This window comes from Panthera onca, chromosome A3 (assembly GCF_046562875.1).
Source record: "Panthera onca isolate mPanOnc1 chromosome A3, mPanOnc1 haplotype 2, whole genome shotgun sequence".
Taxonomy (NCBI): domain Eukaryota; kingdom Metazoa; phylum Chordata; class Mammalia; order Carnivora; family Felidae; genus Panthera; species Panthera onca.
The window spans coordinates 139869918-139882415 of record NC_138341.1 but is presented as its reverse complement, the minus strand read 5'-3'; the positions used below and the strand labels follow the sequence as shown (position 1 = coordinate 139882415).

The window sequence follows — 12498 nt, the reverse complement described above, 5'->3', positions numbered from 1 at the left end:
CCTCCAACTCCTGATCTGCTCTGGGCCTGCCCCCTGGTGGGGGGTCAGGTTGCCCACCCCCTCGAGCCCTGGGTCAGCTGGACCAAAGTGTGCCCCACTGCGGGGACCCATGGCAGCCAGAGTGCAGGAGTCTCTACCCCAGGTGTGGACCCTCCTATCTCCTCACTCCACCCACTGGCCAGGGCAGGTAGGAGGGAGGGAGGCCAGGGCAGGTAGGAGCCACCGTGAACAGCCCCACTAAGGGCCTCCCTGCCTGGGCTGAGGCACTGTCCATCGTCCCACCTGGGCCCCCGCCCCAGAGACACCCGTGGACACACAGAAGAAGATGCCGGACAAGCGGACACAGCCGGTTGTGTCTTTCTTTCCTGTTTCCTGGCACAGGCCGGGGCGATATTCTCCCACCCTCCGTTCTGGGCTCCTCACCCCACCCCCATGCCACCCAGAGGGCCCCTTGAGGTCAGTAGGATGGGGAGCCACAAGGGTGCTTCCGGGGGGCAGCACACAGCGTTGCCCCGTAGGGAGAAGGCAGAGCAGCTGGACCCCTAGAAGCCCCTCCCACGGTGGCAAGGCAGGAGGGCGGTGGGGGGCCCCAATTTGGAGCCAGTCCCCATCGCCAGGGGCTGGGGGACTCCAGGAGCAGGATCTGAACAAGGACATGAGAGGGCCTCCCACAGAGAGCAGCTGTTTCCAATAGCAGCTCCTCAGCTATTGCCCTCAGTGGTGGGCCAGCGCAGGAGGGTGGGGAGGGGTCTCTTCAAAGGACCCTCTGCCCAGGGCCCTGCCTGGGGAGCTATCCAAGGGGACTGGCTCTGCCCTGCCTGGACAGAACAGCTGTCTCAGGCAGAACCACAGCCTGTCCCCCCTCCCTGGCCTGGGCGGCTCCAGCCCTGGGTCAGGTTTCCCACCGTTCCCCCTCCTGGCTCCACCTACCTGCTTCCCCGAGGGTCAGAAAAGGGAAGTCCCCACCCCCAGCTCCCGCTGAGTCAGGCTGGCCAGGAACAGACCCTGGTGGCCTAGCTCCTGGCGGGAAGTTCTAGCAGCCCTGCCTGGCACAAGCCACAGCTCCCACGCCCAGGACTCAGCTGGGCCCTGGAGGGACCTGGGCCGGGGTGTTGAACCTTCCCCGGCAAGCAGCCCAGGGGAGGAGGGTCAGGGAGGGTGGGGCTGGGGGCAGGTTAGGGGCACCCTCTCCCTCTCAGGTCATCCCCTGGACACCCTTGGGAACACAACACACACACACACACACACACACACACACACACACAACTAGACAACTAGTCACATAGCCTACCAAGAGATACATCGGGGCCAAGGCTCTGCTCACTCATATGCCCGATCCCAACGAGGCCATGCTGGGCAGGCAAGGATGGACCTAAGTCACCCTCCACTTGGCCGGACAAACGCTCTCAACGACCCAAGGGTGTCAGCCCACATTCTACCAAACCTGCATAGGTTTTCTGGCAGCTAAGTCAGTGGTTTTAGTACATTCCCAGGACTGGGCGGCCACCACGCCTCTCATTTCAGTGTTTTCCCGCCTCTTCAAAAAGAAACCCTCACTTGTTAGCAGTGACTCCCCAGCCCCCAGGGAAACATCACCTACTTTCCGTGTCTGTGGGTCTGCCTGTTCTGGACATTTCACATAAATGGGATCGCACAAGAAGTGGGTTTGAGGCTGGCTTTGTTCACTGAGCATCAGCTTTCCCGGGTTCTCCCGTGTTGCAGCGTGTGAACCTCATTCCTTTGTAAGGCGGAGTACTATCCCACCGTCTGACCGGACCACGTTGTATCTGTTCACCCACCGGTGGACACTAAGATTGTTTCCACCCGCTGCGATTGCGAATAATGCCGCAGTGAACGCTGGTGTACCAAGGTTTTGCGTGGCGTGCATTTTCATTAAAATTACACAGGTTTATATCTCAAATGACCATCCGAGCAAGTAGGTTCAGCATGTTAGAGCCACGTATCCCAAGGCTCAGCCCTCCACCCAGCCACCCCCACTCCTGCCCCAGGCTGCGGAGGGGCCCCAGGGACCAGGTGTGTGGGAACTCCTGGCCCCGGACCTGGAGAGACGGAGAGACGGCGGTGTGAACGCCGAGGCTCCTCCTCCTCTCGGGCTCCCTCCTCACCTCCAGCCTCACGCGGAAGCCAGGCAGGGTGCGATGGGGCGGGCTCAGCATCGTAGGGGCTCCCCGTCCACCACCATGTTTCCTACGACCCCACGACCCCACTTGGCCCCCACGACCCAGTCCTGTCTCCGCGATCCTGCCTCCTGCCCGGCGACCCTGTCCCCGACCCTCATTCCCCAACCTGTGCCCCACGACCCAACCCTGTGCGCCGTGGCCCCGCCCCATACCCCATGACCCCGCCCCGTATCCCACGCTCCTGCCAGCCTGCGCACCCGAGAAAACAGGAAGGGGCGCGCAGCGGCGGCGCAGGGAGGAAATGCAGGAAGCGGCCGCCGGGTGCGGCGCTTATCTTGGGCCACAGCCGGGACCCCTGGCCTCACGCCCCGGCACAGGCCCGGCAGGGGACGCAGGGCGCGACCGGAGGACAGGGCCCGCTCACCTGGCGGGGAGCCCCGGCCACCTCACCCCCAAGATACGAAGGTCACAACTGGGCTGTGGAGGGAGGCAACGAGGCCAGTGACAGGATTTGACTGAGCCAGGCTGTGGCCATCCACAGATGTGAGCAGAAGTCCCGTTAAGACACAGCCCACGGGCACCTGCGTGGCCCAGTGGAAAGAGCATGCGTCTCTTTTTTTTTTTTTTTTTTAAAGATTTTTTTAATGTTTATTTTATTTTTGAGACAGAGGGAGACAGAGCACGGATGGGGGAGGGTCAGAGAGAGGGAGACACAGAATCCGAAACAGGTTCCAGGCTCTGAGCGGTCAGCACAGAGCCCGACGTGGGGCTCGAACCCACAGACCGTGAGATCATGACCTGAGCCGAAGTCAGAAGCTCAATTGACTGAGCCACCCAGGCGCCCCGAGCATGCGTCTCTTAATCCCAAGGCTGTGAGTTTGAGCCCCATGTTTGGGTGCAGAGATTACTAAAAAAATAAATGTAAACACACACACCGCACAGAGGTGACCCAGGGGCCAGTATCCAACCCCAGGATGGCCCTCTGCCACAATACATGCCCCTCAAGGTCCTGACCTCCCCCCCCCCGCAAAAAAAGGGCTCACTTCCCCTAGCAAGTGTGGGATCCCTGCCGGTTCTTCAGGAGGGAGGCTGTGGACGTGGGGGTTAGTTGGGGTTGGGGGGATGGTGGTTGTTGTTTGCTCCTGTGTTTATGAAGCTGGGTCTTTTCCTAGGGAGGAGACAGGATGGGGACTGTCCCTGAGAGCCCCCCAGGGTCCTGCAGGCCACTGGCAGGGACAATGGGCCGCAGCACCTGGCACCGCCCCCCCACCCCCCGGAGTATGTGCTTTGCTTCCTGGACTGGGGGCCCTTGTTTGTTTCCACACCAACCACAGATGGATCAGGCAGCCTCCTTGCACACCTGCAGGTTGGGGGACCCCACACTCAGGCTCACATGCAAAGGCCAAGTGCCAGGCGGGGCCAGCGCACCCTTCAGGTCTGGGTGCAGGTGTTTCCTCCCAGGCTGAGTGTGGCCCCATGCCTTCTCAGCACCCAGCGCCAGATGCAGGGGCTGGCTAACTCACATCCTGTCCCACAGCCGTGGCTCCATGAGCACCGGAGCTGCATCTGTCCAGGGTCCGGGCATGGCAGGCACACGTCTTTCCCACTACCTCCCTTTGCTCAATCAGGCCGCACCGGTAAGGGAGGGGTCATGGAGGGCGGTGCTGGGCAGGGCACAGGCGATCCGTAGTAGCCCTCGGAAGGATCGGCACACTGGGCTGGTATGGCCCCGCCCCCGCCTGCAAAGCAGCAGAGGTGGGAAGAGGGGGTGGGGAGAGAGGAGCGTGTGGGCGGGGGGGGGGGGGGGGTGGGAAACACACAAGTGGCAAAGTCGGGATGAACTTTTTGGTTTTCAAATCCAGAGACCAGTTTGCCAGTCGCCCATGTTCCAGATGTTCTTTCAAAGGCTCCCAGTCTGGGAAGGCCGTGGGACACAGGCTACCCTTCAAAGTCAGCCTGCCCCCCCTTCTTCTGGTGCTGCACATGGGGGGTCTGGCTCCCTGGTTTCAGGAAATTACACAACCCTGGCCAGTGCCCTGCGGCCCCATCTACCACCCTGGCACAGCCCCTCCTTCTGGGACCCAGCCCCCACCTCCCTGGAAGCAGTTGAGAAGGCTCGTGTGTGGGACAGGACACCACTGGGTGCAGGACCCAACCCAACCATGCATGTGCCCCAGAAACAACGTTTTCTGCAGGGGAAGAACCAGGCGCAGGCGACACGCCCCAGACCTCGGCAAGGAGGGCAGTGCCTCATGCAGGACAGGCCAAAGGCTCTGTCCCTGCTTGAGCACCCCATCTTCACTGGTTCTGGTCCGTTCCAGCCAGCAGTTCCTGCGCAAGCCACAGAAGGGGTCCTGGTGCTGAACACAAAAGCGAACATCTTGGGTTCCGAGCAGCGGATCCCTAGCTCTCCCTCTGGTCTGTCTTGGCTGGTCACTGTGGCTGTACACCCGTCCCCAGACCGGGTCTGGTTGGGCTATCCCCATGCTGGACAAGTGAACTTCGTCCCAGAAGCCAGAAGCCCCACTTGCTGCCATCCTATGTGAGGAAAGACTCGACAGTGTGTCGAATGGTGGCCCCAAGAACGAGATGCCCACCTCCCAGAACCCGGGAGTGGAATTCTTACTTAGAAAAAGGGTCTTGGCAGATAGGACTGAGGATCTTGAGATGAGATCAGCCTGGGTTATCCAGGGGCCCTAAGCCCAGGGCAAAGATCCTCGTAAAAAAGAGAGAGCCACGTGAAGCAGCAGCAGGCTGGAGCAACGCGGCCCCAGAGCACCTGGAGCCTCCGGACGCTGCAAGCAGCCAGGATGGGTTTGTCCTGGAGGGAGGTCAGCCCTACAACACCTTGATTTCAAGCCCGTGATCACGATCTTGGACTTCTGATCTCCAGAACCGTGGGGAAAGAAACTTCCGTTGTGTTAAGCCGCATGGCTTGTGATCATTTGTTACAGCAGTCGTAGGAAACCCATACAGATGGTGTCTGAGATATGGGGACGAGGGCCCAGGTCCCTGTGCCCAGAATGCTGGCCTGCCAGCAGCGTGTTCGCAGAGGCAGGACCCGGAAAGATGTGCAGGGCCTCCGCCCAGTGTGGAAGCCACTCATTCTGTCTGAGGTCTGAAGAGAAGGGGCAGCGGGCAGACAGGGTGCAGTGGGGTCTCATACCAAAGAACAACTTCGGTTCTGCTGGCTCAGGCCGCAGGCCTCCTCCAGTCCCTGACTCAACGTGCTGAATTTGCCAGGAAGGACCAGAGTTAGACTCCAGGAGGGCCACCCGCAAGTGGGGAGCTCTTCCAGGCAGGGGGAGGGCAAGACACACATGCACAGACCCCAAGGGACCCCATGCACAGACACACCCCCCCGCACGCACAGGAGCGTGCACGCACAGCTGTGTGCACATTCTCACGGGCAACCCCTCAGCACACCTGTGCGCGTGCTCACACACACGTACACACTACCAGATGGGCTCTGACAGGAGCGTCCAGGGAGGAAGAATGGGGTCAGAGTACAAGAGCACCTTGCCCACTCGCGTGGTCATGGGCCAGGACTCAGGGATTGTGTCCCTAGGACGCTGAGGCCTGTGCTCCCCCTCCTACCTGCCCCCTCCACCCAGGACAGCCTGACTGCTCTCCACTGCAGGAAGGGGGTGCTGACAGATGGGTGGAATGGCCCACCACACTGCAGGCGGTCCCCGCATCGCCACAACAGGGCCCCCAGGGCAGCTGCGCACTGTGGCCCGCGCACAGGGCACACACGGGGTGTAGCCACGCTCAAGGCCTGGGTCTCACCCCAGCCCTCACGCTTCCTGGCCGTGCCTCAGTCTCATCTACAAAACAGGGACAACAGGCCCTGCTGCACACGTACAGCGGGGTGCTGGGCCAGGGTCTGGTTCTCATTCTGTGCTAATGCTCACTGCCCCACCATGAAGGCCTTTCTGTATCCCCTCCCTGTCTGTTCCGCCAGGGTACCCCAGAGGCAAGGCCTGCTCTGGGGTCTCCTTGGTCCATCCACCTGTCAGAAAGGAGTACGTGAGGTGGAGCCCAACAGGCATCCTTGTTGGCCAGGCGCTCTGCGGACTGTACTTCCACTCCTCCACAGACTAGGATTGGGGAGGGGGTCACAGACACCTGGCTATCTCTGCAGCTGTGGGCAGGGGAGTTCAGGATCAGGACCCTCTCCCTGCCAAGCAAACATACGGTCCCAGAGCACAAGACAGCGGATCCCTGACCAGCCTGTCCAGGCCCACAGAGGGGGCCGTGGCCACCCCTCCCAGGGCCGCAGGAAATGGCCTGGCCCCACTTGCAGCCAGGGCCAGCGACTCTGGCTTCCCTTCAGGCCCGTTTCCTTTATCCGGTTGTTTTGCTCTGAGTTCACAAAGCTCAGCCTTCCCTTCCCCTCCATTTCCACCCCTTCCCCCATTCCAGAGAGGAGCAGGACGGAAACCGGACATTTCAGGGCCCGATAGAGCCCCTCCCCATCCACCCCCCAAGCCTAGGGGAGTCCCATCCAGCGTCCCCACTCGCCCCCTGCTGCCTGAGGCTGGGAGCGCAGCTGGAAGGGGGAGGGGTGGGGTGGGGGCCGGCCTCGTCCAGGTGTGGCGGGTAGTCCTGGTTCCCCTACCAAGCGGCCTGTTGCCCCCAGCGCCCGCTCCTGGCCCAGGCCCAGATCCAGGGGTGGTGGGCCCCACCCCAGCAGGCGAAGAGACCAGACCGCAGCACCAGCAGTTTATTGAGTCCTGGCTAGGTGCCTGGAGCATGTCCAGGGCCATGACAAGGAGGGGCCTGGGCCCAGCAGTAAGCCAACAAGAGGGAGAGGAGGCACCAAATGAAGCTCGTTCCCAGGCCCCTCGGCCCCGATGGCTCTTCTCTGGCCTGCGCAGGACGCGCTAGGAGTCCTCGGAGGCTGCTGCACGCAGCGCGAAGAGCTTCTCCCAGCAGGTGGCGACGGCGTCCAGGACTCGCAGGAGGAGCCGCCTGCGGCTGCGGCTGCGGCTGCGGCTGCGGCGACTCCGAGGAGGGTGCCTCTTGGGCCACCGGCTCCTCCTCCGCTGTCAGGGGCAGAAAGGTCAGCGAGTGACCACGGTCTCTGCGCCCTCCCCTCCCCCTCCCCCTCCCAGACGGGGACACCGCGGGACGGTGGGAGGCTCAGGGGACCTGTGGAAGGGGAGGGACCCGGGTCTGGCCCCACACACCTGGCGCATCATCCAGCAGTGGCGCCGCATCACTGCTTCGGTGCGCAGGGCTACAGTCCACGCGGCTTTCTCCAGTGCCCCGCGGCGGTGGCCCCGGGCCACCACCCTGTGCAGGGTCCGACCCAGGGACGCAATGGACAGCAGGATATCGTGCTCCTGGGGAAGGAAGGGAGGAAACTGGGGGCTGGGGAGAGAGCTCAGCGGGGAGGCCCCGGAGGGGAACAGAGTGAGTCTCCCCCCATACCTTCTGGGCACCGCAGGAAGCTCCCACCCGATCCCGATCCCGCCATCCGAGGACTGCAGCTCCAGTCAGGTTTTTCTGGATGAAATGGAGGTGTCGGGAGCCTGGCCCGACCTGCCTCACAGCAGCCTGCAGGTCCTCAAAGATGACCACGCGGTAGTGGCGGAGCACGTCAGGGATGCTGCAGGTGCGGAGCCCTGCCTGACCCGGTGCGAGCCCCAGCAGAGCCAGCAGGAGCGCCCAGAGTGCAGGCTTGGGAGGCACCTGGAAGGGACACGGGGTCAGGGTGGGGTGCCCAGGCCCGCAGAGGAGACCTTCCCTACAGCAACCCCTCAGGCGGTTTGCTTTGGACGGCCCCCTACCACAGCCACCAGGGACTCTCTGAACTACAGTAGAAAATGAAAGGTCACTGCGCCATTCATCACCCAAGCATGGGTCTAGCAGGACAAATCCCTTCCTGTTTCAAGTCTGAGGGAAGGACAGTAGGCCTGCGAACCAGACAGCTCAATGCTTGATGCACAGATTGGCGGGCTGGAGGATGGCCAGGGGTGAGGGTGAGGGTGGGGGGGAGGTGGGCTGGGAAGGCAGGCCCACTGAGCCCTGAGGGGCCAAGAGGGAGACAGAGGGCTCCAGAGCAGGAACACCTGGTGCTCTGTGTGCATGGGAACTAGGGGCTCACAAGACTGGAGGGCAGGGCTGACCCCTAGGTCTGGGGGTCCAGCGGGAAACACTACCTGCCGGTATGGCTACACCCCTGGCTATCCCCTAACTCAGCCCCACACCTCCCAGACATCAGTCCCCACCAGACAGCCAGGCTCTCTCCTCCTGATGAGCACCCCCTGATCCCCAGAACGTTGCTCACCTCTGGGTCCCCGGAGCAGGGGCAGAACTGACCCACCCCCACAGCCATGGGAAATGGGGTGCCCTTGCACCTCCAGCCCAACCAGGACAGGGGTGAGGGCTCAGAGCTCAAGGCCACACCCCTCTGAGGAGGGGGGGAAGTCTTGGGGAATCCCCCAGAGGCAAGGGAGAAAGGGGCCACATTGTGCCCCACCAGGCATCCCTTTCACGAGCCTCCCCCTCCAGAAGGGGCTGGCTTGGGGAGAAACCCACCACCACCCTCCCCCTAGAAGCCCAAACATCAAAGAGAAAGACCGGCTAGTTCCCAAACAGCGACTGGAAAATTAATCATGTGAACCCAGCGAGACGCAGGACTCGACTCGGCTTCCCAGCCCTGGGAGGGGAGCCTGACCGAGCTGGAGACCTGGGGTGCAGCGCTGGCAGGAGGAGTGGGTGCCTTTAGCTGTGGCCCCTCCTCAAATCTGCCCCCAGGCATGCTGGGGGTGGGGTCAGAGGTCACAGCAAGAACAAGAGCTGTGGCTGTGGAGAGCCGTCCACACGGGGGAGATTGGCTGCCCAGCTCTAGGAAGGCCTGCCTGTCCCCCACCCCAGCCAGTGAGAACGGAGCAGCCCTGGCACCGCCAGGCAGACCCCCTCCCTTCTCCCCCCCACCCCACCCCCCCCCACCCCCACTGCCGGAAGAACAGGCAAGAGCACCCAGGGCCAGGCCTGCCAGGCCCTCCAGGCCAAGGTGACGGGAACCAAGGGAGGTTTCCCAGTAGGGGACAGACGCTCAAGCAGCCTCCCCTGGACTACGCTCGGTCCCAAACCCTCGGCCAGAGTGAGCCCCCTCCCCAGTGGCCCCACGCTGCTCACCATGGGCCTCTGAGGGTGAGGCCCTCCCTCACTCCTGCCAGTGGGCCTTGCACATGATCCTGGGTCCTCAGGTAGGGAGTGTGGCTGCCACTCCAAGTCCTGCTCCAAGCCTGGCCAACAGGGCTTCCCAGGACAGGACACAGCAGGGAAGGCTGGCGGCAGGCAGACAAGGCTTTTGAAGTTGGCTCCTCTGAGCAGAGGAGGGAGGGAGTGGGAGGGAGGCCCCACAACCCCAGCCCTACCCCCTCCCTCTCCCCACCTCCTATCCAATTGCTTCTTCAATTAACCTGACCCTGGAGCCCGGCAGCTGCGGGCTCTCTTCCCATCCAGCGGGTCTTGGATCGAGCCATTGGCCCAAGAAGGTCTGTACTGTCGAGGGGGGGGGGGGGGTGTCCAGCGAGCACTGCTGGGCCCGCTGGGGTAGGGGAGCCAGAAGAGGCCAGGGGCCTGTCTGCACCCTCCACTGGGGCCTTCCTCAGCGGTCAGCAGGTGCTGCCTCTCCCAGGAACCCGGCTGCCAGCAGAACCAGGTGAGTCGGACCTAACTCGCCACAGCCACCAGCCCCCACACCCTGATGTCCCGGGGGGGGGGGGGGGGCGGGGGGGGGTCCTGCCCCAGCTGGTCCTGGCGAGGGGCTTCCCAGGCTTCTCCTACTGCCCATCCCTCCTGGGCCGAGGGGGTCTTTCGCTGGGGGAGGTCACGGCCACTCGCCCAAACAGGCTCTCAACCCTGCAAGCACCACCTCAGAACAAGGGCAGTGTGCAGAACCCGACTTGCCTTGAGCTGGAGCTCAAGAAATCCCAGCTGGAGACAAGCTGAGGTACATCTGTCCCAGGGAGAAAAGTCGTTTAACCACCTCAAAGCAAACAACCCCCATGCAGAGGAGGAGATATCCACACTGGATGATCCAGGTGCTCTGGAACATTCCAAGGGCTCTGCAGAAGGCCGCACCCGACACCGAGTTCAGAAATGTGTCCAGGAGAAGCCACATCCAACTCAGAGCACAGAAGGCTGCCAGCAGCCCCTGTGACTACAGCCAAGTCACCGTTGCTCCCTGGGCCTCGGTTTCTAGGTCTGTACAGGAATAGGCTGGCTTTCAAGCTCCTAAAACTCCAGGAGTATCTCTTCGATGTGATAAGTGTATCAGGCCGGATCCCTCCCGCCTCCTCCATGAGACAGAAGGAAACCCCAAAGACCCTGTGAACCTCCCTGCTCTGCTCCTCGGGCCTGGCCCACCTCAAGTGAGAAGCAGCATTTCCAGATTCACAGTCTGGGAGTAGGATCCAGGCCACGGGGGTGGTCCCTCCCCTGCTCTGGGATGGCAGTGTCCTTGTGGCTCCCAGAACATCAGAGGCGGACCCAGCAGGGCCTGACTCTCTAGGCACAGCTGCCCGTGCCTCAGGTGCTGACATCGAGGCACGTGTTCCCCAACCTTGGCTGCCTTGAGGGGGCTGAGCCGTGGGTCAGCGACTGATCCCCACAACAGTCTCCTCATCGGTGTCACCAGGAACCAAGAGGCACCAAGCAGCCTGTCTGGAATCTTCTCTAACATGAGCGTGTGGTGGGGCGCCTGGGTGGCTCGGTCGGTCAGGCGTCCGACTTCGGCTCAGGTCATGATCTCACGGTCCGCGAGTTCGAGCCCCGCGTCGGGCTCTGTGCTGACAGGTCAGAGCCTGGAGCCTGTTTCAGATTCTGTGTCTCCCTCTCTCTCTGCCCCTCCCCTGTTCATGCTCTGTCTCTCTCTGTCTCAAAAATAAATAAATGTTAAAAAAAAAAAAATTAAAAAAAACAAACCAACATGAGCGTGTGGGAACGGCTGCCAGCTACTCCCCTCGTCACCATATGTAACAAGTAGCATCTCCTCTCCTTGGCCCACAGCCTCTGGACAACCCATGACCTCTGGCCAGATGTCTGCAGCCATGGCTGACACACCCCTCCGAAGAGAATCTGCTGGTTTCCAGTTGAACACACACACACAGGGGTCCAAAGTATGAGGAAGCCCGTTATCCTCACACAGCATAAACAGTGCAAATACGCTAAGTCTCCCAGGTTATGCATTTTTCAATCCAGAGATGAGGACTTACAGGTGCTTTAGAACAAAATTGATTATACATTATTGATTATAAAAATAACGCCATGAGCAAATATGAGAAAAGCTCTTACCGGTAACATTTCTTTCCGACACACACCCGAGGGGCCTCCCCGTGAGCCCCTAGCAACATACTTGGGAGCCACTTTAGGAAGTTGGGCCCGCTGCCTGCACTCGCGCAGGACGGTCACTCACCCTGGCAGGCAGACCTGGGAGATGCCCAGGGGATCCCCAGCTGTTCCCAGAATGTGCACCGCCCCCCCCTTCCCACAGAATCTCAGGGGGTCCCACGGCTTCCCCCGCAGGGTTCAGGCTGTCTCCAAGAGCCCTAGTGAGCCCAGGACGCGGCCTGAGAGCACACGGGGGCAGCCAAAGCACCTACGGGAAGGCAGGGGAGAATGGCGCAGACAAAACCAGCAGGTCACCAACCCCGACGGGCTACCTGGAAAACCTTTAATTAAAGAGCAGGATGGGTGGCTCAGGGCCCCTTCCACCCCCTTGTCACTACCACACGCTCCTCTACGCGCTGTCCCGAGGGCCGCCCCCTACAGGCACCGGAGGGTCAGAAGGTGTTCTTGATGTGGGCTGCCACCAGCACTAGGATCTCCCCGATCTTCCTCTGCCAGTTGGCGATGTCCTTGGACACGGCACACCACAGCTCCCCGTGCCGTGGCTCCGCGTTCTCACAGCGCCTCCTCACCTCCTCCCGCTGCTCCTGGGCAAGGACCACAGGGCACTTGAGACGGGGCTCCTCCCAGGCTGCCCCTCACACGCGCCCCACCACGCTCGCCCGGCCCCACGGCCCTGGGCCTGGAGGGCAGGGGGGCACAAGTGGTGTCTGAGGTGCCCCGCTGCAGCGCTGATGGCACGCAGGTGCTGAGCCCAGCCGAGGCCAAGTGTGTGCCTCACACGAGTACCCCGAGCAGCTTCCCAGACCCCATGGGGCACGGCTTCCACTTCCCATGGGGTCTCCAGGACAGCTGCGACAACACTAAGCATTGTGTGTGTGTGTGTGTGGGGGGGGTGCTGCTGCCCAGGCCCCCCCAGGCTCACGTCCAGTAGGACAGAACTCGCCCAGGCAGGACAATCATCAGGGCTTGAATCCCATCCCCATTTCTA

The 12498-nt window shown here is 62.1% G+C and overlaps 2 protein-coding genes across 2 annotated transcripts in view; both read right to left on the bottom strand.

The window, feature by feature from the left end:
* Positions 1-6855: 6855 nt before the first annotated feature.
* On the bottom strand, positions 6856-11690 carry CA3H20orf204 (chromosome A3 C20orf204 homolog). The gene is made up of 4 exons (XM_060628988.3): positions 9291-11690; positions 7578-7838; positions 7334-7489; positions 6856-7189 (listed from the first exon to the last, which is right to left on the bottom strand). The coding sequence occupies exons 1-4, from the start codon at positions 9291-9293 to the stop codon at positions 7028-7030; spliced, it is 582 nt and encodes a 193-aa protein (XP_060484971.3). The 5' UTR covers positions 9294-11690; the 3' UTR covers positions 6856-7027.
* A 121-nt stretch (positions 11691-11811) lies between these two features.
* Positions 11812-12498, bottom strand: part of PRPF6 (pre-mRNA processing factor 6) — a 48522-nt gene continuing 47835 nt past the window's right edge. Inside the window, exon 21 of the mRNA XM_060622703.3 lies at positions 11812-12094. Coding sequence (XP_060478686.1) covers positions 11942-12094 — 153 coding nt within the window. The 3' untranslated portion in view covers positions 11812-11941. The remainder of the gene's footprint in view (positions 12095-12498) is intronic.

Excerpts from the sequence above, each read along its gene's own strand:
- CA3H20orf204 (XM_060628988.3), bottom strand. Across the intron at positions 7,490-7,577 it reads CTTCCTGCGGTGCCCAGAAG|GAGCACGATATCCTGCTGTC; the intron begins GTATGGGGGGAG and ends TTCCTTCCCCAG. Across the intron at positions 7,190-7,333 it reads ACTGCTGGATGATGCGCCAG|CGGAGGAGGAGCCGGTGGCC; the intron begins GTGTGTGGGGCC and ends TGCCCCTGACAG.